The sequence below is a fragment of the Mobula birostris genome, chromosome 23 (genome assembly GCF_030028105.1).
Source record: "Mobula birostris isolate sMobBir1 chromosome 23, sMobBir1.hap1, whole genome shotgun sequence".
NCBI lineage: Eukaryota > Metazoa > Chordata > Chondrichthyes > Myliobatiformes > Myliobatidae > Mobula > Mobula birostris.
In genome coordinates this window covers 39,155,309-39,182,451 of record NC_092392.1, presented here as the reverse complement: position 1 = coordinate 39,182,451, position 27,143 = coordinate 39,155,309, and the positions used below count along the sequence as shown (strand labels likewise).

Here is a 27,143-nt window from a genome sequence, read left to right as displayed (position 1 = left end):
ACACAAAGGTATTTAAAACACTTAAAGACTAAGGACTATTACAGATACAAACTATCAGAAAAGAACATTTGAATTTAATAATTATTTGATGAACAATAAAATCTGTCTGTAACACTTAGAGGGAATGACACTCACATAATTAAAGTGATCTTGACCTAGTCTTCAGTTAGGTCATTGAGGGAAGAAGTGAAGTACAGTACATGTGACAATGGTTTCTTGTTTAGGAGGCGGAAGGGCCAATTTTTGTGAATGTCATTTGATTGTTGGTTGAACAATTCCTGTATTTGCAACACACCAAAGGAGTCAACACACAAAATGCAGCACAGATCATACAACTAGTCAGCACTTAATTAATGACTTGGAAGGAGCTGTGAGGTGGCACAGTAGTGGTTAGCACAACGCTTTACAGCACTGATGACCTGGGTTCAATTCTCGATGGTGCCTGTAAGGAGTTTGTATGTTCTCCCTGTGGCCACGTGGGTTTCCTCCCACAGTTTAAAAACATACCAGTTCGTAGGTCATAATTGGTCATTATAAATTGTCCTTGGATTAGGTCAGGATTAAATGTGGCCCAAAGGACCAATTCTGTGCTGTATCTCAATAAATAAATAAATATAGAAGCTACAGAGATCATGCGACAGTTAAAGTGCTTCCATTCACATTGATTAATAGAATATACTTTCCAATGGAATAATATTATGTAGATGTTAGGAGCACTGTACGTGTTCCTTGATCATAAAGTACAGTCATTCACAAGGAGACAGGAATATCTAATCACTACCAAGTCACCTCCAAGTTGGCCAAGTATTATAGCCCTGTTGAACTATCACCAGCTAATGAAATGCGTAAATGTAAAAGTTGCCAGGGCCCAAAAGTAAGACAATTGAATGAACTGTTCAGGTAGGACTGTCCTTGTAGGTGTCTTCATTTTCATTTTTACAGACATCAGCAAATGCATAGCAACAAGTTTTGAAACTGCGCCTTGAAGCAAGTCTAACCAGTTATTACCTCCCTGAAGAACTTTAAAAAATGATACCATTAATAAAATGTACTATGGTAATCGCTCAGACAGGAGGTCATGTGCAGGTGAATCCATGCAAGCTTTGTGCACCAACACAAAAGAAGATTAGGCAAATTACACAAAGATTTCAATATGAAATGCAAGAAAGCAGAGAGGCTTTTGTTAAAATGTTGACTGGCATGTAAATGGCATTAGAAACCTGATAGAGAGGTCTAAGGTTTCACTGCTTATTATCATTGTGCACTGCCTCATGAAAGCATTAATTTTTAAAAAAAATATTTCATTGGGATCAGAAATTCCCTGCTGCTGGCAAGAAAAAATACTTCTATTGCCCACAGTGGATATACAAAATACAATGCAAAGTTGTGTACTCAATCCAAGCAACACACACAAAATGTTGGAAGAACTCAGCAGGCCAGGCAGCATCTATGGAAAACAGTACAGTTGACGTTTCGGGTCAAAACCCTTCAGCAGGACCCTCCCCGTGATTAGGCTTGGGTTAAGTCGCGAGTTGCTGATCGGCTTGGCTCAAAGGGCCTACTCTGAGCTGTATCACAATAACAATTCATCAATACTAAGTTAATTCATGCAGCAAAAAAAGGCACCCTCAATACTTGCTCCAGATGTTTCCTTTGTTGAATTCTACTTTTTTTTCTTTCATTGGTCTGGACCAGTAAGAATAATTTATTTTCTTTTCTTGTCCACTACTTGCTATCTGTGTTTTTTTTTAGCTGCAGAGAGAGTAAATGGTAAAGAGCATTTGGGAGCAGATTGTGCAGGCAGCTCTTCAGGAGTTACTTTGTGATTGAGACCACAGAGTGCAGAAGACACATGAAAAAGCTGGGCAGCAGGGTAGTGTCTGTGAATACCATTGCTATAAGGAAGAGATTTTGATCAAAAAGAAGATAACAGCCTAGAAGTTGTTCAACAGCTAGAAGGTCCTTTAAGCAACCTAAGCCAAGAGTGCTTTGTTTCTGGCTTCATCCACACATACATAAGTCAGAGGCAGGACTCAGATACTGGAGGTCTAGGAACAGAGGATTGTTGGGATGTCTGGCTGTGGATTGAGTCAATGAGTGGTGGTGCTGGGGTGGGGATTATTTGTGCTAGGTCTAGCGAGGCTTGGCTGCAGGGTTACAGAGGTGGTAAGGGCTTGAGGAAGTGAGTGGAGGCAATCTAATCCAAAGGTTCATTTGTTCCTTATGTCCCATGTCATATGATGTGGGTGAACATGGTCTTTCCATGACCATGATTGTTCTTGGCAAATTTTTCTACAGAAGTGGTGTGCCATTGTCATCTTCTGGGCAGAGTCTTTACAAGATGGGTGACCCCAGCCATTATCAATACTCTTCAGAGATTGTCTGCTGGGCATCAGTGGTTGCATAACCAGGACTTATGATATAATCCGGCTGCTCATACGACCATCCACCTCCAGAGGTGAAGATAGTTAAATTGGCGATTGTGATCGGGGCTTAGAAGGGATTGAGGTCGGCAGTTGGGGTGTTGAGAGGGTGTCTAGTTAGTACAGCTGGTGTAGGTGTTTCAGATAACGACTGGGGTACCAAAGAAGAGTCAGGTATGCTTTAAGAACCTACCTAGGCCCGAATGGTTTGTTGCTGCTCATTGAGATCCAGTTAAAGTTGACAAGAAGCAGAAAGCCCAGTTCCACAGGAGAGTATGGCACATTCTCTTCCTGCTCAGGGTTAATGAGGTGGTGTCCAGAGCCCATTACACACTGTGAGCACCACGACACCAATCTAGCATTCCCCAGGGAGAAATTCCCACCTCTTGCCATTCATGCATTAACTTGTTTGAGAGGCAGCAGACCACAGGATAAAAGAGTGCAGCATGGCCTGCAGCGTGTGTGTGGCCCAAGTACGACAGCGGAGTAGAATTATGAAACGTTTTTATTGAGTCATGTTAGTAACGGTACACGCTGAGCAATTTACAGTGTGTGAGCTACAAACTGGGCCCACCAAGACAAAAACACGTGCACTGTAAAGCCTTTTCCCTCCATCTTGTCCCTGCTCGTAGCTCTGTTGTCATTCTTGTTCCAAGTACATGTAACATGGCCTACTTTCTCGTCAAAAATTATTTTCAAATTTCGAATAAGGATGAGAATTTTAATGAGAATATTGTTCTAGGACCAGGAAATATGTACTGATGATTCTCATTGTATTTATTTGTACAGTATAACATCAAGTTAATAGTTAAAAATCTGGCAAGTCATTATTAAATATTCCACAGGCTGGAACCAGCAGAGTGAATGATGCGGAGCATTCACTCCAGGAGCAGTTGACAGAAGTGTTCGAGGCCACAACTGAAAACTCGTTCTGAGGACCAAGCTAACAGAGTGAAGAAGGGACTGTCTGCTTTATCCACTAATCTATCTAAAATATATTCTTCTCTGCAGATTGCACCTGCTGGAAAGATCCCTGTATGATCTCAGAATATTTCCAAAGAATGTGATTATAGCCTGTGTTACAATTGTGGGTTTAAGACAACTTCAAGTGACTTACTGTAGATTGATTGATGGATTAGTTGTACTCTTGTGATAGGTAAACCTTTGGCATGTCCTTTGAAAGCAGGTGCATACTGCAATGAAGTATAGTGCAAGTAAAAATCTATGAAGAATTGAGAGAGAGGGGGAGAGTGGGAGGGAGAGTGAGGGAGGGGGGAGAGGGGGAGTGGGGGAGAGCGAGAGTTTGGGAGAGGGGGAGAGAGGGGAGAGAAGGAGAGAGGGGGAGAGAAGGAGAGAGGGGGAGAGAAGGGGAGAGGGGGGAGAGAGGGGAGAAAGGGAAGAAAGGGGAGAAAGGGGAGAAAGGGGAGAAAGGGGAGAAAGGGGAGAAAAGGGAAGGAGGAGGGAGAAGGGAGAGAGAGAACAAGAGAAATAGTGAGAGGTAGAATGAGAGAGTGATAGATACAGAGGGTTTGTGTCCAGCCAGACATCACCGCTCTAAGAGCAGTCTTCCACCGCATCAGTGACTGTTGTACTGTTTAAAAACTTCCTACAATGATCAATTAAAAGAGAGAGGAATCATCACAGGCAGCTGGAAAAAGTCAAAATCTCTTTATTTTACAATTTTGTTGCTCTGTACTGTGTTTCCAGTGTTTTGCATGTAAATAAATATGATACATCTGTTCTTCGCTTTTTAAAAAAAAATCAGTTTCCATCATAAAATTTTTAAAAAATCTTGTGCCATGAATACAATTGCATTAATGTTAAAAGAAACCCTCTGTATTAAAACAAAAGAATTTACTACAACACGTGAGTCACAATATACAAATGAGAACTGTTCTGATAGTTTCTGTCTAAAACAATTTAAAAACAAATCTACAACATTAATAGTGTCAAAATATTCACAGGTATTCAAATAAAAACAATCATACTTGATTGGCAAACATCCTTCTGATTAATTCTTCCAACCCATCTCCACCCCCAACCCTTGCCTCCCTAGTAGACCAACATGTGCACTTGAACTTAAAGGTGATTTTTCTTTCAAAAACCTCAGACACACAAGTTCAAGTGTATGGTTGAATGAAAAAGAAACGGTTTGATTCCCCATTCTTTATAGTAACTTCGTCTTTGCGGTTACACATTCAAATTCTATTTCTCATAAATTGTTACAGCTTTCAATAGAAAAAAATTCTTTTTACAATATTAACACACCAAATTCAAGTAAAATTGTGCACCTTCTACTCTTTATAAAAGTCAGAAGATTTATAATCAAATTGATAAAATCAAAAACCGTTATGCATGTACAAATGAGGTTTTCAGAAGTACTGACTTACAAAATATATATAAAAGTATCTATACATCTTATAATTTTGTTGTACAAAAGGCATTCATTTTAAGACCATCACCTTGAAGACTAGGCAAATGAAGAGCCTGGAGAATATTTTCAGTCTGATGCCTGTGTAAATAACACTTCCATCAATGTGTAACCAACTTACCTGTGATCCTATGACAGAGACCAACTCTTTGTGATTGAGGTACTGCCTTTCCGTACAGTACTTAATGTTTTGGGGAAAAAAAAGTAGGCAGGATGTAGTTTTGCCCAGAGGCCTGTATACAGGGCAGTGGGTGCATTTCAGGGTTCACCTTGGGATTCCTCCATTTCTTCAGGCTATCCAATTGTACGGCTGAGCTGCCCAAGTGGTTACCTGTCTGTATCCGCTCTGGAACTTGGCACACAGCAAATATGCCATTCTTCATTCTACATATATACCTGTCCTAATTTATTCGTGTATGTTCTTCAGGATTTTTGGAGGCCTTGCATCCCTTTGACAGTCATTCACATGCATGAATCCATTTTTGAAGAAGTTCTGATTCATGTAGAGAATACCGGCACATTGGGTGGGGTCTCAGGTGCACAGGAACTGGCGATGCCAACAGTGAGACTCTTCATGAGCTGGGATCATTCTTCTGATCTCCTGATGGGTCAGATTGAGGTTTCATTACTTCCTCTGTTCACAAGAAAAGGAAGGGGAAACATGCAGAACCATGGTTATGCTGTACTAACAGGCAAGTTCAAAGCGAAACATGCAGTTTAAAATCACAATGCTGAAACAGTGGAAAAGATTAAAAACAATCTTTGCCGTCATAGTTTAAAAGCATGAAGCCTGATGTAGTTAGCTATAGATGTTCTTTGATGCATTCAGAGAAAGAGAATTCAAATACATTTTCTGAAGTTAATTTATCTTAGGTTTAATTAAAAAAATCATTCATCTCCCGAATTTGACAAGTTTCTACAAAGTTAGCAAATATTTTCCTCTATCCTTTCACTAGAATGATTTGTTTGTAATATATAGCAAAATAACTGACAATTAGTATTTCTATTATGTTAGCATACTTTAAATTGTAAAACAATTTAAAATGAATGAAATTGCATAGTTTGAAAAGAGTGTTTGTGTTAAAGGTTAATAGGGCACACAACAGGTTGATAGAGCATGCAACTTGCCATATGTAGGAGACAGACTGCAGATGCTAGAAACTGAAGTACATTTAAGTTGCACCACATATTTTATTTAGGTCTGCTTGAAATTGAAGCACAATTTATAGGATGTTCAAAACACAAGAACTTAGGACCAGGAATAGGCCATCAGCCCACCATTCAAAATCCTCACTCTTGTGGCTATACGCCTTTATTTGAGACTCTTCCACCAGTTAAAACATCCCAGCATCTAGCCCCCTGAGGTTCTTATGTGTTTGATAAGGTAAAGTGTCCAGTGTATGCAAGCATGATAATTAATTGAACAGAAACATTTGGAATACACTGAAATTATAATTTTGGTAAAAAATCATTTGCTAGATCTCTTCTTCATGAATTTAAAAACTTACCATACAATAATGCAAATTGCATCAAAGCATTTAATTGCATCATTACACTGGAGAAACTATTTATAAAAAAGAAATACAACACATACTACATCAATTCCCACCAAGTTCTTTCTTAAATGGCAATTGTGATGAGAATAACAGAAATAACAGAATGTGTTCTGACACCTACATGAAGAGAACTTCAGTCATCTTCACTTGTGGGAAGATCAAGATCTTCTTTGACAGTGACACTCCTTAAACAACTAATGCTCACAGGACAGAGAGGCAGACAGACGTTACACTTTCAAGTGCTCATTCCTTATCGAGTAAAGCCTTTACTGGGGCAATTATACCAGTAATATAATTCCAGAAAGCTCTGTGATAAAGTTAGAGACTCTATATAAATGGAAGAGATTATTAATAAAATACACATCTTCATTAAAGGAAATCACTCCATGAATGAAGAGTAAACACAGGGATGAGGTGCAGGAGGGTATAAGGATGAAACTAGAGGGAACCCAGGAAGTAAACAATAATAAACTTTAAGCAGAGGATTAAGAAATATCATCATCATTTTGTGCCATGTCGTATGATGTGGGCGACCATGGTCTTATCCATGACCATGATTGTTCTTGCAAATTTTTCGTCCGAAGTGGTTTGCCATTGCTTTTTTCTGGGCAGTGTCTTTACAAAATCGGTGACCCCAGCCATCATCTCTTCAGAGATTGTCCGCCTGGCATCAGTGGTTGCATAACCAGGACTTGTGATATGCACCAGCTGCTCATACAACTATCCACTGCCTGCTCCCATGGCTTTATGTGACCTTCACTGGGGGCTGTGTAGGTTCTACACCTTGCCCAAGGGTGGCCTGCAGGCTAGTAGAGGGAAGGAACCCTTACATCTCCTTTGGTGGACACGTATCTCCACCCCACCATACATAAGAAACATCAACTAAACAAAAAAAGGGAAAACAAAGTTAACAGTATGTTCTCTCCCAGCCCAGAGCAAATCCAACCACATGGTGAGATACAAGAGTTTACAGAACAGGAAGGTGATTGGCTAGATGTGGGCTGACAGATTTGGGATCAACTCATCTTTGTCCCATTTGAGACTCAAGTCAGTTCATACTCATAGCCTACAGTGGTTCTGCAGTGAAGTATGAATGGTGTGAACTTTGGATCCGGGTCAGTCCTGTTACAAGCATCACCCCTTGCAATAATGATCAGTGAGGCACAGAGAATCTGTAGTTACCGACAAGTAACTTTTATTGTTTCAACTAAAAGCACGTGGGTTTCACGAACTGTCTCCGTGTGCACCCTATTAGAATTCCCTGACAGCCCATGAACAGTCAATGAAGAGAAAAGGTATTACCCGGGAAAGGAGCCTGCGCTGGCCAGGCATTCCTCATACCCCGATCTCCACGTGTCCGTGGGGTCCTCCTTATCCGTGGTGGTTGGTTTCTGGCTGCTAGAGAGTTATCGCCCGTGTATTTGGAGCTCCTGAGTCATATACTGTCCCTCATCAATTGAACCATTGGACTCTATCTCATTGGCTCAAGGTCACCTGACCTACCTGGGTCACCTTCTTACTGGTCATTGTACAGGGCTACAGCCAACATTGTTTCATAGCTCTGCCCACCTCAGCCTTGTGTATTTGTCCCTTTACACTCTGACTCATCCAAACCAGTTAAATGAGGCAACCCAGACAGAGTATAATGAGATTACCGATTGCAGGTCTGGCATGTTACATAACAAGTAGCTACTCCTCTGAGAATGGTCTGAAGCTTCCTGTGTCCACATTCAGTTGCTTTGATTAGATTATGCAAGAGGAAGAAACTGTTCAGAGTCCACAAAATGAGGGAAACAAAGACAACTGGCTTGTCTGCTTCCCTGTCCTTGATCAGACTGCAGTTTCTTCTGGCCAACAGTCTATAAGATCATTAGATATAGGAGCAGAAGTAGGCCATTCAGCCCATTGAGTCTGCTCCGCCATTCAATCAAGGGTGGATCCAATTCTTCCAGTCATCCCCACTCCCCTGTCTTTTTCCTGTACCCTTTGATGCCCTAGTTAATCAAAAAACTATCTACCTCTGCCTTAAATGCACCCAATGACTTCGCCTCCACAGGCGCTCGTGGCAACAAATTCCACAGATCTACCACCCTCGGACTAAAGTAATTTCTCTGCATCTCTGTTCTAAATGGATGTCCTTCAATCCTGTCCTAGACTCCTCTACCATGGGAAATAACTTAACCATATCTAATCTGTTCAGGCCTTTTAACATTTGGAACGTTTCTATGAGATCCAGGGAGTACAGTCCAAGAGCTGCCAGATGTTCCTCATAGAGTAACCACAGTCATATCCACTCCAGGGGCATCACCTAGCCCACTTTAAATCCCAACCCATACACATAGTTAGAAGGTTTTCCGATATTCACTGACAAAGATACGCATGTGGGAACTGCAGCCGGATAGCTGACTTATTGTTCTATTACACACATTCACAAATCTGTTTTTAGGTCTCTGCCACCAGCATGCGAGGAACAGGGATGGAGACAAGTGGAAGGGAAGTAAAATAATCTTGTTAGGTTATTTTTGAGATCAATCTTGAAAAGTTTCTCAAAACAATCTATAGGTCACTTTGCTGTACTGTGGGATATTTTACCTCACAAGTATTCAGCAGCTGAATGGAGTAATCAACACTACTATCTTGTGCTAGAATAAAGCTAGAAGGTGTTTTACTTTCTAGTGGTATAAGGTTTTATGGCATGTCTGATCAACACACCTCTCCTAGGCACAATCTTGGCAGTCACTTTCAGAGATTCTGTAACAAACAAAAAAATCCCTCAGGTGCTTTGTTTCATGGGGTTTTGCAGTTTCATTGCTGTGATACAATCATGGAAAACTGTACATACGGATATTAATTTCTAATGTAAACATACTTGGAATACTCACAGACAGTATGAATGTTACTATTCTGCAAGAAGATGATAGTTACTGGGATGTGGCTGGGGATGATTGGGAGTGACTGATCAACAACCTCTCCCAAAGCTCAGCCGACATAAACAGAGCTTTTCTGGTTTCAACAGGGGGGAGAGTATCAATGCTGTGCCCACCTGTACAGTAATCTATTCTTCCACTGACTGAGAAGATCAGAGCAACTATGGGTATTACCCGAGAAGAATTGTAAATACCACATTCAGAGGATATTCTGGGTCTATATGTTCAACTAGAAAGCAATCCTAAACCAGTAAAGTTCAAGTTTAATTATCATTCAATCACACATGAATACAGCCAAAGGAAAGACCGATACTCCAGGGCTCAGGTTTGAAACACAGGAACAACATTCACACACAGCACAAGGCGCATTTAGCGCATAAAAGGTAGCAAGCACATACAAGATATCAGTAAAAAACAGTCACACAAAGAAAAGTATAATCCAAGACCCTGAGTTCATGAATGTTGTAGCAGTCAGTAGCTGAACACAATACAGCTTGTCTTATGCCGAGCAAACACTGGGGGGGAGAGGAACAGCATTGACTCCAGCCTGACACTGCGCCACATCACCTCTGGTGGAGTGCACCGACTCTGACGTCTCTCTCCTGGGTGGCTGTAAACAGGTGACACTGCGGCTTGAGGCCTAGTCCTTGCTACAGTCGAGGTCATGCAGCTCCCCCGCCGTCTGCCAATAAATCAGTAAATTGGACTTGCAGCATTCCGCATTAACAATGACCAACAGGAGCTTGTGACGACAAGGAAAGCGTCTATAATGGTCGCTCGCCGGTATAGTGCACACCGCCTTTGCGCGCAGACTTCTCTGGTGCCGGCAGCAACAGGATCCACACTAAGTCCAGCTCCTTCAGTTTCTCCACCAATGAGAAAATCGCTGATGGGATAGACCTGCAGTGCTTTAGTTCTTAATGTCCAGCAGGGTCTTGCAATCATAAAAAATATGTTTAAAAAGGATAATAACACCTTTGGTTGACCTGATAGAAGCCGCTGCGATCGAACTGCTGCCATCTTACTGGAAAAGTACCTAGTTTAAAGCTTGTAAATAAAGTGCATGAAGCCACATAAGATAAATGCTTGCCAACATGTTTGTGACAGCATTTATCAGGTCTGGGAAGCGTGAACACACTGGAATGGTACAAATAATGCAAAGCCATGTCTGAGAAATGCTTAAACAATGAGACAGCCCTAGGTTTAAACAGCAATGGGTTATGTAGGAGAGAGACTGATGGGTGAGGAACACCACAAGGGGTGATTGAGTGAGTGAGTCTCTCTGTGTGAGTCACAAGGAGATAGTGCCACTGAATGTGAATGTAGGGAAGGATGATGTGAGCACTGCTGCATGCGAGAGCAGGTGGAGAGGGTGAAAACCACTGTTTACGAGGGGACGGAAGGAGAGAGTGAGTAAGTGCCACTGTGTGCGAGGGAGGAGAGGGACTGAGCAGGTGGGAGGGAGGGGAAGTGTCTTTGTGTGATGGTGAGGGACAGGAAGAGTGAGCGAGTGTCAGAATCGGAATCAGGTTTAACATCACTGGCATAGTCATGAAACATGCTGTTCTGCAGCAGCAGTACAATGCAATACAGAGTAATAATAAATCTATAAATTACATTCAGTGTATATAAAAAATAAACTAAGTAGTGCAAAAACAGAACAAAAATAGTGAGATAGTGTACATGGGTTCATTGTCCATTCAGTAATTTGATGGTGGAGGGGAAGAAGCTGTTTCTGAAAAGTTGAGTGTGTGCCTCCAGGCTCCTGTACCTCGTCCTTTATGGCAGCAGTGAGAAGAGGGCATGTCCTGTGTGATAGAAGTCCTTGATGATGGATGCCACCTTTTTGAGGCATTGCCTTTTGAAGGTGTCCTCAGTGTTGTGTTGTGTGAGAGTGAAGGGGTGGGGAATGAAAGGAGGGAGAGTCACAGTGTAAGTGAGAGATTTAAAGGAATCTGAGAAAATTTTTCATTGATATGTACGGCTTGGGGTAAGTAGCTGAGGGTGAGACCCTCTTAGTAGATGCTCCGAACCACCACGAGGGAGGGGAGTTGACCGCTGAAGACACCTCAGTGAGAGAGAGGTCGCAGCAACTGGACCCTGGCGGCGTGGAAGATGAAGGCAGCGTGTGTGTGGATGATGCGACGTGGTTTAATGTGCTGCATCTGAGGGGTGGATGTTGCCAGATCCTGAGGAGTGCGGCTGTTGAGCCGAAGATGGCCTTTATTAGTTCCCTAGGATTCTTCCGATCCGAAAAGATGCCCAAGGGCATATCTGGAGCCCCTGCATCCTTCTCGCGGGGCATGAGGAAAACCGTGGGGGAAGTGAAGGTGTGTGGAGTTTTGACGTATGTGGATGACCGCCTAGAGCTTGGATTCGCCTGGGGGGACTATGAGGCGAGGCGAGTGGCTGAGCCCGGGCGACCGAAGCGAAGTGTCAAATGTGGAGGAGTTTGGTGCAATGTGAGGAAAATGACCCGACATACCAGTTGAACTTCCTGGTGTTGGGACAGACGGTGGTGGACCGGGGGATGGAAACCCAGGTCGTCAATCTGAATGAGACACAGGGAAGAGAGGGGATTTGCACCGCACTGCGGTCATATACTGACGAATTAATCCAGCGAGAAGAAACAATGACCCACCTTCGAAGGGATCAGCAGAAACTCAAGACGTCCATTCAGAACAGATTGGAAGATTTACAAGTTGGGGAAGATCAAGGAAGTGTTCTGACTAAGGTCAACAGAAAACCAAGAGCCCAGGGAGGGGAGTTTGACTACACTCCCGAGGAGGTAAAGAAATGGAGGACAGATCTCGGAAAAGGGAGGCGGACGCTTGAAAGGAACCTGAAGATGACTATCGCGAGTTTAAATGAAGTGGAAAAACTGAACGTTGACCTGGAAGACGCCCTCAGGAAGAAACAATCGGAGGCTGAACATCCTTTAACTGCTGCTTTTCAGGTCAGGGAGGAAGAAGCTGGTGGGGTAACTGCGTCCCAGATTGAGATGGCCAGGAACCCTGAGTCAGAACTGCTGAGGCTGTGGCGGGAGTTGAAGGAGTCCCCGAAGAAGCTGACGTCTCGACTGCAGGAGGCTGAAGGGGTAGCCCCAGCTAAATGTTTCAGTTTGGAGAAACTCAAACAGCAGCTACCGATCGAGGGAATGAGGAAGGATACGGATTCGAAGGATGATGTGCTGCACATGTGGTACATGCTGCCTTTCGCTAACTTCCCCGGTATTGAGGAAGAGACCTTTGGCCCTTCTCCCACTGAGTCAGGTGTAGTGGGGAGGGCTAGCTGTGGGCAGTCTGAGTTACGACAGGATCAGGAAGGAGGAGAGGTGGGGCCCTGGCCACGGGACAGGGGGCTACGAGCTGTAGTGGTGGCCTGAGTGAGAGAGGAGTTGGCAAGCAGGCCCGAGGTATCCCTAGTAGTGTCTGAGCCTTGTGGGTTTAGGTGAGGGGGTACGGAGCTCTCAGAGGGTTAAGAAGCTCCCAGATAGGTTGGCCTATTTAGCGCTCGTGGGACGGGAGTAAGGTCCACTGTTTGGGGAGCACTGTCACTGTGTGTATCTGTGTATGTGTGTGTTGTGTGTCTGTAGGACTGGGTGGCGAGTTATTTAGAAGTCATGAGGACATGACTTTATTTGGTGGGGGGAGAGTGTAAGGGGGTTTCGATTTTTATGTTACTGCGGAGGCTAATTAAAATGGCATTTTTGTTATGTTAATCTGGGGAATGCGGCTTTGTTGTGCTTTAACGCTGAGAAAGTTTGCGCTAGCAGCTTATTGTGGTTTAGAGGGTGATAAGAGGGTGCTATTAACCAATTGGGATAGTTGTTATGGTTTTGGTGTATTTGAAGATACTGTATGCGCGGGGTTTTGGGGCAGAAGGCGGGAGAGCGAGACAGAGGATGGACCAGGTGCTGTGAGTCCGCTAACGCTCAGCGAGGAGACGGAGACGGACTCGGACTCGTGTGGAGCGTCTGGTCGACCACAGTTGTTGGTTCCAGGCGGCCGGTCGAGGTGGTCCGAGGGGGTCGCAGGGTGAAGAAGGAGGTCCTTGAGCTCCAACGGTTTTTGTGCACGAAGAGATTGAACTTTGATAAGTGTGGCGCCTTTTATATTTTATTCTCTTTTAATTATATAGTTCCAGTAATATCTATAAACTGTAAATCATTTAATTGCATCTGGTGTAATGTCTGTTATTTGGGCGGGGTGGGATACCTCACACAGCATCCACACAAATGAATTACCCAGTTTGGCGGGGCCGAGGCTGTTTCCCTAGACGACAGCGAGCCGAGCGACGCTGAGGGTGGCCAGGGGGGCTGCAGATACATCGTGTGCTTATCAGTTCCAACCATGGAAGAGCAAAAATGTCTGTATTGATATTTGCTTAAATCAATTTGAGCAAGGTATGGAACAGTGCAACAGCAAATAGGAGTGGGGAGGTCACTCCATCCCACAAGCCCGGCCCTCTATTCAATATAATCATGACTGATCTGCGCCTCTCTGTGCCCATTCCCATTACCATCAATGCCTCAATCTTTCAGAACTGCATCTACCTCCTCTTTAAATACCCCTATGATCTAGTGTCCACATCAGGCTTTTCACTCACCCTTACACCGCACTGTTCCCACAACCTATAGACTCTTCATCTCAATATTTACTGCTTGTTTGCTTATCTATCTATCTTTTTATTTATTATTTTTCTTCTCCGGTCTGTATTTGCACAGTGTGTTCTCCTTTGCACACTGTCTGTCTGTCATATTGCCTGTGGTCTTTCATTGATTCTACTGTGTTCTGTGAATGTCCACAAGAAAGTGAATCTCAGGATTGTAGACGGTTACCTCATATGTACTTTGATAATAAATTTACTTTGAACTTTGCAACTATGTCCCCTCATTTGAAATGTTCCCATCAGGGGAAGCATTTCAACGGCTACCCTGGTACATTCCCCTTAGGAATGATAAGATCATCCCTTGCTTCCAAGGAATACTAATCCAACTTTTTGAGCTACTTGTAATATGAAAACCTTCTCATCCCAGAAATGTCTCAGTTAAACTCTTTTGCTTGAACATATCTCCTTCAATACGGGGAACAAAGTAATATACCTCCAGGTATGGCCTCTTCCACACAGCCTGTACATCTGTAGCAACATCTCTTCATTTTTAAACTCAAACACCCCTTGCAATGAAGGCCCCAGATGCCATTTACTTTCCTAGTTCTAGCTGCACCTGCTCCTTCATTTTTAAATAGCACTTACAAGGGTACAAAGGTCTCTCTGAACATCAACACCTCCCAATCTCTCACGCTTAGAAGGCAATGAAAGCTCTAAACTGTGGATGCCTGAAAACTGGAAAGAACGTCAGAAAGTGTTGGAAATGTTGAAACAATTAGTGGGTCAGGCAGCACCTGGTAAGAGACACAGTTAATATGTTGCACATTAAAGACCCCTCATCAGTTTTAAAAATGTCAACTCTTTCTCTTTCCACTAATGCTGTCTGACCAAAAGTTTCTAGCAGTTAATATGGGAAAGATACTCAGCATTTTTGCTTCATCTGCAAAAATGAATGAACTCCACATTTTCCCCACTTTGTACTCTGTCTACCATGTGGTCACTCGCTCACTTCACTCATCCCTACCTCTTTGAAGCCCTGTATGCCTTCATTGCTACTCATTCCCTTGGTATTCAGTTCTGGTGTCTGCTGAGTCTGGACTCAGGGTATTATCGGCTGTCAACACCATCCTGCGAGGGCAGCTGGACAATGCCGTGCGACGTGACACTGAGTTAGCCTCTGCCCCTCCCCCCCCCCTCCAATGTGATGGCAGCAGGCCTCACAATGGAACACCATGCTTGGGATCACACAGGAAACAAAAGCAAGACCTAGAAACAGGTAGCCGGCAAACACCAGCTCAGTGGAGGATCTGTTTCCCTGCATGTCTGTGGCCATACATATCTCTATGAACTTTAGCTCCATTCTAAACCATTTTTGCAATATTATATTTAAATAATTAGTAAGTTTTGAATACTTTGTTAATATTTGGATTTACTATTTTCAAAGGAAAATTGCTGATTGTCCTTTGAAAGTATTATGTGCAAATATTAATGGTAAAAACACTTGTGATATCTTAATCACTAACATCAGATTTTGTGGTCAATGTTAAAGCAACGTGGAGCTTAAAATGGCGGCTCCTTTGCTTGCATCTTTGGAAGCAGCTCTACTTCCATCTTTGATATCTCTTTGTTTCCTTTTCAGGGTTCTTTTGAAGACCCTGACCTGGAGTTACATGCTGACTTTGGTTCTTTGCAGAAATGGGACCCACTCTCAGGGCCTCACAACTGGCCACTTTTCGATATGACAAGGACATGGCCTGGAAGATTAGCGCGCCTTCAGGGTGATGGATTTTCGTGGCTCTGGGGAAGGGCTGATTTAAGGCTGGTGCTGCCACCTGATGCATCATGGGAGTACACGGAAGATTGAAAGCAGCGAGCTGGCTGCTGGCTGTGTGCCCAGAGACCCGAGTTCTTTGGGCACAGAGCTCAGAAAAAGTGACGCAACAGACTTTTAACACCATTAATCAGTGAGTGGTTCTGTTATGTCTCCCCTCTCGCTGTTAAATGGGGACATCCCTTTTTCCCTTATTAGGGAGCGAGAGAGCCTGTGGTATGTCGAATTACCGGGTGAACGAGTAATCTTTGGGGTACTGCAAGTCTGTGTCTTTATTGATGCTTTGCTGCACGCTTGAGTGCTCGGTGGGGGGTGCCGATGCTTTTTTTGCTGGTGGGGGAGGGGAGGAGGTCGTTGCTTTGCTGCTGCTTGCACGTGGGAGGGGGTAGTGGTGAGGGGCTTTGGGGTTCTAACATTTAACTGTCACTCATTCTTTGGGGCACTCCTCTGTTTTCGTGAATGTTTGTGAAGAAAAAGAATTTCAGGATATATATTTTATTGTATACATTTATCTGACATTAAATGTACCTATTGAACAATATCTGTCTTTGACCCAGAAGCAACTGACCCACTAAGAGAAAAAAGGATGTAATACTAGGGCTTTATCAAGCATTGGTGAGGAATCACTTGAAGTATCGAGAGCAGTTTTGGGCTCCTTATCTAAGAAAGGATGTGCTGACATTGGAGAGGGTTCAGAGGAGGTTTATGAGAATAACACTGGGATTGCTAGGCTTATCACATGAGAAGTGCTTGCTGGCTCTGGGCCTGTACTCACCGTAGAATGAGGGGAATCTCATTTAAACCTATTGAATGTTGGAAGACCTTGATATGGTGTTTACTACAGTGGGGAAGTCTAGGACCAGAGGACACATCCTCAGAATTGAGGGGCGCCCATTTAGAACAGAGATGAGAATGATTTTCTTGAGCCAGGGAGTGCTGAGTCTGAGTAATTCTTTGCCACGGGTAGCTGTGGAGGCCAAGTATATTTAAGGCAGGGTTTGATAGATTTTTGATTGGTCAGGGCATGAAGGGTTATGGAGATAAGGCAGGAAATTGGGGCTGAGAGGGAAAATGGATCAGCTATGCTGAAATGGTAGAGCAAAGACTCGATGGGCCGAAAGGCCTAATTCTGCTCTTATACCTCATGGTCTTATGGTCTAATAACCAACAATCTCAGTAGCACACATTCCCCCCATTCCCTACTGATATCAGTTATTGACGCCTAACATTTCAAACAGATGCTTTGTCATCTAGCATAGGTGATATCATTAAACAGAAGGGATATGAATTACACTGAAGAATTCTCAAGCAAGCAGTTAAGTAATGTTAAACAAGCTTTTTGGATGTAAAAGCAGTATGAAATAAAGACTGGGACATACATTTATGATTAAGAAAGAGTCTGAAATAACAAACTTGAAATTTTCAAAAAGAAAAACAAAATGTCTCTGACTTTTTCTGCTTCTGATGCAAGGTCAATGTGCTGAAATATTAACAACTTCTCTCTCCATAGATGCAGTCTGACCTGCCAAGTATTTATTGTATTTTTTATTTTAAATCAGTTTGTAATTTTTAAATATTTATCTGAGAAGATGACAATTTCAATCCTTAGGTTTGTTATGCAGTAACCCTGGCTTAGTGTGCCATTCAACAGCATGGTATGATAGTTTCAGCACTTCTTTGTAACCAGACAATTGTTCCATGATCTTTGCTTGCTATTTTGCAGTGTTGACAAAACAGAACATTCATTAGGCAGACCAAAAGTTCACTGTAAAATTTCTGGATTTTCAGGTTAAGCACACAGGTACATACCCAGATTTCCTGCATCTGAAATAGTGAGCACTACTTAGCATTAATGTTCCTGAATGCAATTAACAGTACTTAAGATCTGTTAGAAAATGAGCTTGATAGGAGTTGCAACAATGATTTTTTTGGCATTAGTATTTATTTTTACTAATGATCATTTAAAAGAAAATGTCTAAGTATTTTTGTGCAAATATTAACGCTGCTTAGGTCCAATAGAAATGGATAGGCTAAAGTGAAACATTGCATTTTACCCAGGGTACTTACTCGGAGTCAGAAGTATCTCCCCGGGCAGTGCTTGTGCCCGTTCTAATACTCATGGGCACTGGCATCATTCCATTTAAGTGTTCTTTTGACTGTTGCCTGCTTGGCTGCTTTATCAACAAGCCTGTGCCCGCGGCTGTGCGTGTGCTGTCTGTAGGCACTATTGAGGAGGTCTGTGAGGAAATGGTTGTTGCTTTACAATTGGAGAGTTCATTGTGTATTTGATTTATCCGATTCTTTTCTTTTAAAGGTGGCGGGTAGGTGACTTTATTTTTAAGAATACCTGCGTCAGAAAAGAACACGCACTTCAGTGCATCAAAGAATTTTAATTGAAGGCAGTTTCAAATATCCACATTAGCAAACATTAAAAACACCTTTTACCTTTATCTCATTTCTTTTGCCTTTTGCGAACCTTACTTCCAGCGTTTATATTGCCAGAATAATTTCAGATTTAGATTTATTCATCAGAATCAGGTTTACTATCACCCACATACGTTGTGAAATTTGTTAACATTGTGACAGTAGTACAATGCAATATATGGTAATATCAGAAAAAACAATGTATATTGTAAAAAAATGTACATTAAATAGTTAAATTAAATAGGTACTGTAAAAAACAGAAATTTTAAAAAATGTAGTGAGGTAGTGTTCATGGATTCAACATCCATTCGGAACTCAGGTGGCAGAGGAGCACATGTAGATACATTGAAACATACAGTCAGATGTGTCATTTGTGTTAACAACCAACACAGCCCAGGGTGTGCTGAGGGCAGCCCGCAAGTGTAGCCACATATTCCAGCATCAACACGGCATGCCTATAATGCTCAGCTGATCAACAACACCACACATCATGTCTACAAATTGGCTGCAGTAACGCTCAGTTAAAGCAGATTTGAAAATCTGATGCTAATAGGAAGGATTCCAATATAGGTAGGAGGTAGCAATTGTTTATTTCGACTTGTAGAGCCTCCTTAGTTTCATTAGGCAGAATTCACCCAGACTGTTAAGGGTTAAATTTGCCGCGATTGTCACATGTTATGTTGTACGTTATTACGTTTTGGGGGTGGGCTTTTTTCTGGTATGTATATATGATGTCGCCATTTGTTTGTGGGGCAAATAAACTGTACGTTAGAAGTAATTACACTCACGTCGATTTTTGCCGACACTCCTACATTGGTGACCCCGACGTGATGACCTACAATGTAACATATAACACGTAACATACACAGCGAACTTAACCCTTAACTGTCTGGGTGAAACTAAGAAGTCCCTACAGCCTTCACTCATCTGTAGCTCTACCAGTAAGTATTTTTGATGCTTGCAGGCAAGTCATCAATATTTTCTGCTGGAAGAAGCAGCAACCTGCTGGGGTTGGCTGCGGGTCTTGCAGATTTCTTGCATCACAAATTCATTGCGCTACTGACATGGGAGGATCTTTAGAGGGCAGGGGTGACCTCCCACTGGAGCACCATTATTTTGCGCACATCCTTGGGGAGGGTTCACCTCTCCGCTCCACTGCATCTTGAAACATGTTTGATTTCTAACTTTTTCTAACTGAAGGTGATCATCAACAGACTTCAAGGGTCTCTCTTCACAGATGCTGTCGGACCCGCAGAGTATTTCCAGCATTTTCCAGTTTTTAAACTTTTAGTTTTCCAACATTTCCAGGATTTTGCTTTTCAAACCCCCATACATTCACTGGGCGGTGTGACTGCAGTGCTGGGTAGTTCACCAGCTATAATGACTCTTGATCAGCACAGCTTGGCAAAAGAAATCCAACATTTAAAAAGTGGTTTTGAAGTGAGACCCAATGCTCTCAATCAGACCTGCAGGGTCAGCGAGTTAACTCGCTAACTACCTACACTACTGCCAAGCAACATATTACTAGTTTCCTGCAGTATAACCATTAATCTGGTAACAAGTAGATTAGTGAATCCTCTCTCCGGTGTTCCAGTTGAGAATCATTAAATTTGTCCTTTGCAACACCAAAGATCCAGAGAAGTGCCCTCTGTTCAAAACCTTGGGAGGAATTTATAGGCAGCTTGTCCTGCCCCCATGTGACCTTGGGTAACCAAATTAAATGTTGCTATATTCAGCAGAAAATTGCTTTCAAAATTAATCAAATCCCTTAAACCACAAATTTTAAAAATATGTATTTTACTTCAAACTTTATTTCTTAAAAAGAAAATAATCCTTTTGTCATTTTGAGAGGAATACTTGCCTCGTCTTTGCTCTGGCTGTGGATTGGAGTTTGGCTGGGGTACAGGTGGGGTTTCCTTTTCTTGAGGCTCACTCTCACTTGCCCTCGGAAGGTCGCCACAATGATTGTTTTCTCTGTGGAACTCAACGTTTACTTTTGTCTCTACCCTTAGTTTCTCAGGCGCTCCATGGTCCTCGCTGTCGCTGGCTGTCGTGCATTCCGCAGGCCAGTACTGTTTCCCATGATTGGGCATGGATTCCGCTGTTGAGGGATACACAGGATAAAGTTCAGCTGGGAATCTGCCTCTCGGTGACCCATTCTCACAAAACAGACAGCATTTCAGTTTCAGAACATTACTTCCAAGATTTCCATTTTTTTGAGCAGCACTCACAAGGACCTGGCTGCAACATATACCAATAAATTCTTGGCTTATCGCTCACCAAACATCACTTTTTGCTTAATCTCCACTTCTGTCCGATTACAGCTTCTGAAGAGTCTGGTTCACCTAAACATTGTTGTAATTCTCTGTGCAAAAGTGCATGGCAAGAATCTTAGTTACCTTTAAACCCAGTCTCATTTGGAGAGTTATCTCTAGACATTGTGGATTACTCTACTGTCTGTGCTCTGTTGGTAACTGGGCAATGTTAAATTCTCTCTCTTTCCTGGAAGTAAAGCTTTGCTTCCAGGTGATCTGACTGAAATCAAAGAAAGTTCTCTTACTTATTTCTAAAGCTTTTAATGGTCTGGGACTGGACTACATCGCAGCACTTTTTTCGTTTTATAATCCTGAGCCCAGCTCAAAACCTATTTATTTAATCTGGCTTTTAACTAACATCTTTTTGTCTGTTATTTGCATGTTTGTATTTTTATCCCATTGGAAAGCTTTTTGAATGACATTATCTGTATGAAAAGAGCTCTATAAAGTTATTATTTTTATTAATATATTCATCTCAGAAAAAGCAACCGAGAGAAATGTCAGTGTGAAAACAATCCTTGGAACAACATTCTTGGTCAGTGGGAGAGCCACACACTACACGTTCACTGTCATGTATGCAAGGTATCACTTCTTTCCATCATTCCGCACGGTGCTGTGCCTTACCCTTTGGCGTACTGTGCATGGGATTTCTTTCGTTATTTTTGGGTGCCCCTTGCTTCCACTTGGGTTTGTGATCAGCTTGAAATTCATCCTCTTCACTCTCAGATGAATGACTAGAAGCATAGGAACTGCTGTGATCATCTTCCAAGGAAAGTTCACTGTCTGAGTCAGAATCTGGTTCTGGGAAAAGGAAACGTGGGGGAGAAATCTATTACCAAGGGTAAGGATAATTGTGCACACACTGATTACCATCAACAACAGTTACAAAATCTGCTGAGTCTGAGCCGTACTTACAGACTCTCACAAGAGCAATACTGATATCATCATCAGCCAATCCAGATCAGGTCTTATATTGGTCCTGGGCACACAGACTATTAATATTAAGTATCTGTTTGATATCACTGAATGAAATTCTGACATCAGCCTTTAAGTTTTGAATAGATTGCTAAAAACAGTATCACTAGATTGTACATTCAATATTTCCTTAATTTCAATTTTTCAAATTATTTTCTCTGTATCAGAAATGACTCTATTCAGAATATTGCCAGTATTCTTTAAATTGTCAATTAACTGTCGAAGTACACATTTTGGAGAAATGGATTATCAGAGTAACTCATCCGAAAAGTCTTACCGTCAGGTTTCTTCAATTTTTTGTGGAATAGTGAAGAATCTGCTTCCGTCTGCCCGGCTTCTGCTTGACCTGACAACAAGTTCACTCTCTGAGCTTCATCCCTAAGAACAGATGCAGAACTATTTAAATATAATACAACTTGGTCAAAGCTGGACAACAAATCCAACAATAGCTACTGTAAGGTTATAGCTGTTTGCAAAGGGATCTCTCTTGATTCTATTATAATCAAATAGACAAACAATTCCATGAACTGGAAACATAATGCTTCTCTCTCTCGAAGGAAACAACAGGTTAGGACAATGGGATTGACCTGATGTCGGAGAAAAGGCAGCAAGTAGTCTCATGAAGACCAGAGAATCTGTGACCCCGGTTGACTCAGTCTGAACATATCGAAGGACTCCATGCTGCTACTTCAGGAAAATAGATTGGATTGATGGGAAAACCAATGGGCCATCAGCATTCGTCAGACAGTGAATAGTAATTGCTGTCAGTGTGTCTTGGATTAACTTTAGCAAAATCCACAGTAAAATAAAGTCCAGTTGGCTGACTGTACAAAATCGAAAACTAAATTAACTGCATACTGTTGTGGAATTATTAGCTACTCTCTAATGAGTTGCCAGCAGGAATTCAACTCTTCAATGACTTTACTTTTTAAAATTCTTCAAAATTTACACCAATTTACATCGGTGGTGCGCAAGTGGAACAGGTCAAAAGGTTTAGGTTACTCGGGGTCAATATCACAAATGACCTGACTTGGTCCAACCAAGCAGAGTTCACTGCCAAGAAGGCCCAACAGCATCTTTCCTTCCTGAGAAAACTAAAGAAATTTGGCCTGTCCCCTAAAACCCTCACTAATTTTTATAGATGCACCGTAGAAAGCATTCTTCTAGGGTGCATCACAATCTGGTATGGAAGTTGTCCTGTCCAAGACCGAAAGAAGCTGCAGAAGATCGTGAACATGGCACAGCACATCACACAAACCAATCTTCTGTCCTTGGACTCACTTTACACCACACGCTGTCGGAGCAGTGCTGCCAGGATAATCAAGGACAAGACCCACCCAGCCAACACACTTTTCGTCCCTCTTCCCGCCAGGAGAAGGCTCAGGAGCTTGAAGACTCGTACGGCCAGATTTGGGAACAGCTTCTTTCCAACTGTGATACAACTGCTGAACGGATCCTGACCTGGATCTGGGCTGCACCCTCCAAATATCCGGACCTGCCTCTCGGTTTTTTTGCACTACCTTACTTTCCATTTTTCTATTTTCTATTTATGATTTATAATTTAAATTTTTAATATTTACTAATTTTTACTATTTTTAATATTTTAAATATTTAATACTTGTAATCCAGGGAGCAGAAAGCGCAGAATCAAATATCGCTGTGATGATTGTACGTTCTAGTATCAATTGTTTGGCGACAATAAAGTATAAAGTATAAATTAAAAGACATTATTGTGCAGTCTTCGCCAACTTTGCCATTTACTCCTAAGCACTCTCATTTCTTCATGTATTCATACATGTCAACCTCTGTACAGTTCAACGAAATTTAGAGCAGACATTATTTTTGTACACCCGCAATATTGTAATAGAGTCATAAACTCAAAGTGTTCCAAATAAATTTACATAACCTAGGGGTGTTACTTAACTAGAAATTAAGCATTTCTCTTCATTAATCACCTGGTGCCAATTTTCATGATTTTGCACATCTCATTGCAAGCGTTCACTTTTAATGAAAAGCATAGGCAACAGTATTTGAAAGCTTGGCAAATGAAAATACAACCAATGAAACTGGGAGCAGAAAAGATTAGAGACAAGTGACCATTAAATTGTGCAAATTAATACAGCATGAAATGGAAAATGGTGCAGCATGGCAGATCAAAGTCATGCACCCTCCACCTGATTACCTGCGTTTGTAAGCAATGCTGCTATTGTGGCTCTTGGCTGACCTGACAGTGCTCTCCATGGAGGCTGTGGACTCCCCAATGGTCGTGCGATACATTCGCCCCTCATCCACGTATGTATTGTTACAGTTAAGTGACCGCTGGAAGAGAGCAGAATTTCATTTGATTGATTAGTTTATTGCTCTGATCCGTGCTATCCGCTAAATAAGCTGGCGGCTTTCAGTCACAGGCGAAGAGAGATGATCCAATTACGCAGGTGACGTTGAAGCTTCCCGTGGTGAATAAACTGCTGAATAAAAAGCAACGCGCTTCATTTAAAAAGCAAATTTTATTCTAAAATATTCTCCAACCAGTCATATGATGGAGTGGAACTACCACCTCTTGTCCAACCCTTTTTCTCACTACAAGGAGAGAAGGAATTGTGCCAAGATCAAAATTGCAACAAAATAAGTTTTCAGCTGATCTCTTGGCAGATACCTGCTTGTTGCCATTTTTAACTTGTCTTTGGTTGAGAGCATCTGTGTCAGAAGCAGATGGGAGCCATATTATTCAGTGTAAATCGGTGGGGCAGGGGTAGTTAAGACTATGTTCTGGTAATGTTACAAATGACAATTGCTAATCTTACACTATGTGAAGTGGAAATTAGTCAAAACTAACATCACAATAAACAAACACCAGATGTAGTGGGGACAATACGAGAATTTTGACTGCTCTTGGGTAATAAGGAAACAAAATTGCCCTCTTTCTTCCTGTGCCTCACTATTAAACCTTTTAATAAGATTAATTTGTGACATTCAGCGACTGGCCAGCCTAACTCTGTGCTACACTGCATGTTTATATTACTGGATTTCTTCAAAGCAGTGCTCTGTGTGGTAGGCAATGTTCCCTCTAAGGTGGGTGTGTGCACACACATCTTCTGTTACTAGGGCACAAAAGGTATTTAAACTGAGCACCAAAGCTTGTCACTCTCCAGCTCATTGGCATGTTAATTATATATCATGATTGTACGAAATCACATTTCCTTTTCCGGTTTCCAATGCGGATGGTGTTGACAATATGGAGTTTGCAAAGATTTGCCTGCAGATTTTTAGAACTGGCTTATTTATACTGTTTTTATTGAAGAAATTATTTAGTGCGCACATTTTGTCACTGGGCAAAACAATTGCACAGCACAAGATTTTTGCGCATGTTGGTCAATAGAAAGTAGAGGGAACATTGGTAGTAGTCCTTTAAAACATTTACGCAAATCAGGTCCGGTTCTGAAAACAACTCAGACATTGTGCTGGGTTTGTTCGGCGGGTGTTCCTGAACTAACCTGCCTGATGAATAGTAAAGATATCAAGTGACCCACTGCCTTTTGTCTCAGAGCCAACTTTTGATTTACAACATCATTAGCCTAATAGAGACGGAGTAGGATCTGAGGAGCAATTTTATTAGACCATGGGCAGCAAGTAGCACAACGCTTTAAAGTACCAGTGATTAGGGTTCAATTCCTGCTGCTGTCTCTAAGGAGTTTGAACATTCTCCCTGTGGCTGTGTGGGTTCCTCTGGGTGCTCTAATTTCCCCCCACAGTCCAAAGACGTACCAGTTGGTGGGTTACTTGGTCATTCTAAATTGTTCCATGATTAAACTAGGATTAAATCGGGGGCCGGGGGGGGGGGGGGTTGCTGGGCAGTGTGGCTCGAAGGGCCAGAAGGCCTATTCAGTACTGTATCGTAATAATAAAATGAAACTCAGCAAGAATTCACAATAGGGCAGTATCAGTGCAAAAACTTCTTTGCTGACTGTGTGGGCTCTTTGAGAAATAGCCTTATGACTATATCTGTATAAAACTTTGGGCCAGACTTTGTAAGTTCTTGCTCAGTCCCTCCCAAGTAATCTGTCAGCAATTCAATCTCTCCTCATGCTTATCCTTTATGTTTCAGATGGTATTTCAGTTCTAAATTCATTTGTCTTTTGATTCTTTAACCTGCTTGATTTTGGAGTTACGCTCACAACACGCTGGAGGAACTCAGCAGGTCGGGCAGCATCCGTGGAAACGATCAGTCAATGTTTCGGGCCGGAACCCTTCATCAGGACTGATTTTGGAGTTACTGTACTAGATATACAGTTCATATTATTGGCACATTGGAAGCCAGAAAGGAGATCCATAGTTTTCTTTATTAACAAGTCGTGCTTTGCAATTAGCATGAAAAATAGTGGCAATGCTTATCTTTGGAATAAGTTGCATTCCAAGGCAAAAGGTTTGTTAGCAAGTGTATGGGTACTTGAAGCCAATAAGCACTGGCTATTTAATTCAGTTTAAGACACTGCAACAGTAGTTAACAAGACTACCTTTGGAACATTGTGCACGGTTCCCCTCACTGGGCCAGCAGCACAGTGCTCTTCCCCAAAATCCCCTCCAGTAAGGATTGTTTTAGGATTGAACATTTTAACTGATGGAAAGCATCTCAGAACAGAACATGATTTTATTGCAAAGCCAAATCAAGTGGAAGTGTGTGGAAGAGTAGCAAAATATAATCCCATTCCTGAAATTTAACCTTTACAGCTGATATAGAGAACTAAAAGATAATAATCAAACGAGCATTCAGAAAACAGTTAAAAACAATCCTTACCTCCCTGAATTACAGGCACCTAAACAAAAACAACTGAATGAAAAACAGGCCATAAAAAATTACAGCTGCATAGAATAACACATAATTACAAGTTCCAGAGGTTTGTAGGTCATTCTGGGATCATGAAACTGCTAACCTGGCAGTAAATTGAGCTGAGATTAACAACATTTTTTTTTTGTAATTATTGAATGAATCTGCGATGATAGATATATTGCTCTGGGCAAAAGAGAAGCTTCATAGCATTTTTCTCTATCTGTTGTTAGTCAAATGAGAAAGGTGAATTCTACTGTAAGACAAAGTATACAACATTGGTAGGACAGTTTGGCGGGCTCCAAAATACTCTCTCCATCTAGAAATTTTCTGATATAGTTTCTTCCATGTTAGGAGTGTAAGAACGCAGGTACCAATGCCAAATCCATATTTTGCCAGAGGCAAAACGATTAGGATGAAAGTTCCTGCAGAGCGTTGTCGTAGGAAAGCAGAATCCATCATAAGGGACCCCCCACAAGCCAAGCCATGCTCTCTTCTCACTGCTGCCATCAGGAAGAAGGTACAGGAGCCTCAGGACTCACCCCACCAGGTTCAGGATCAGACATTATCCCTCAGCCATCAGGCTCTTGAACCAATAGGGATAACTTCTCTTGCCTCGTCACTGAACTGTCCCCACAACCTATGGAGACACTTTTAAGGACTCTTCATCTCATGTTCTCAATACTTACTGCTTATTTATTTATTATTATTATTATTATTTCCTTTGATGGAAATAATGACAAATTTGAAACAGTCATGAGGAGACTGGACTGTTTAGAACAGGTGTTCTCAATCCTTTTTATGCCATGGACCCCTACCATTAAC

At 42.0% G+C, this 27,143-nt stretch overlaps 1 protein-coding gene across 5 annotated transcripts in view; it reads right to left on the bottom strand.

Annotated features, from left to right (window-relative positions):
* Window positions 1-27,143, bottom strand: part of celsr1a (cadherin EGF LAG seven-pass G-type receptor 1a) — a 422,758-nt gene that overhangs the window by 53,745 nt on the left and 341,870 nt on the right. For 2 of the 5 annotated variants that reach the window (XM_072241527.1, XM_072241524.1), the window contains exons 31-35: window positions 23,676-23,812; window positions 21,771-21,871; window positions 21,143-21,319; window positions 20,065-20,304; window positions 17,847-18,126 (exon numbers count right to left, since the gene is read on the bottom strand). In XM_072241527.1, coding sequence (XP_072097628.1) covers window positions 17,847-18,126; window positions 20,065-20,304; window positions 21,143-21,319; window positions 21,771-21,871; window positions 23,676-23,812 — 935 coding nt within the window. Of the gene's footprint in view, window positions 1-4,113; window positions 5,489-17,846; window positions 18,127-20,064; window positions 20,305-21,142; window positions 21,320-21,770; window positions 21,872-23,675; window positions 23,813-27,143 lie in introns of those variants that run through there. The other 3 variants (XM_072241525.1, XM_072241526.1, XM_072241528.1) reach the window with 3 other exon arrangements.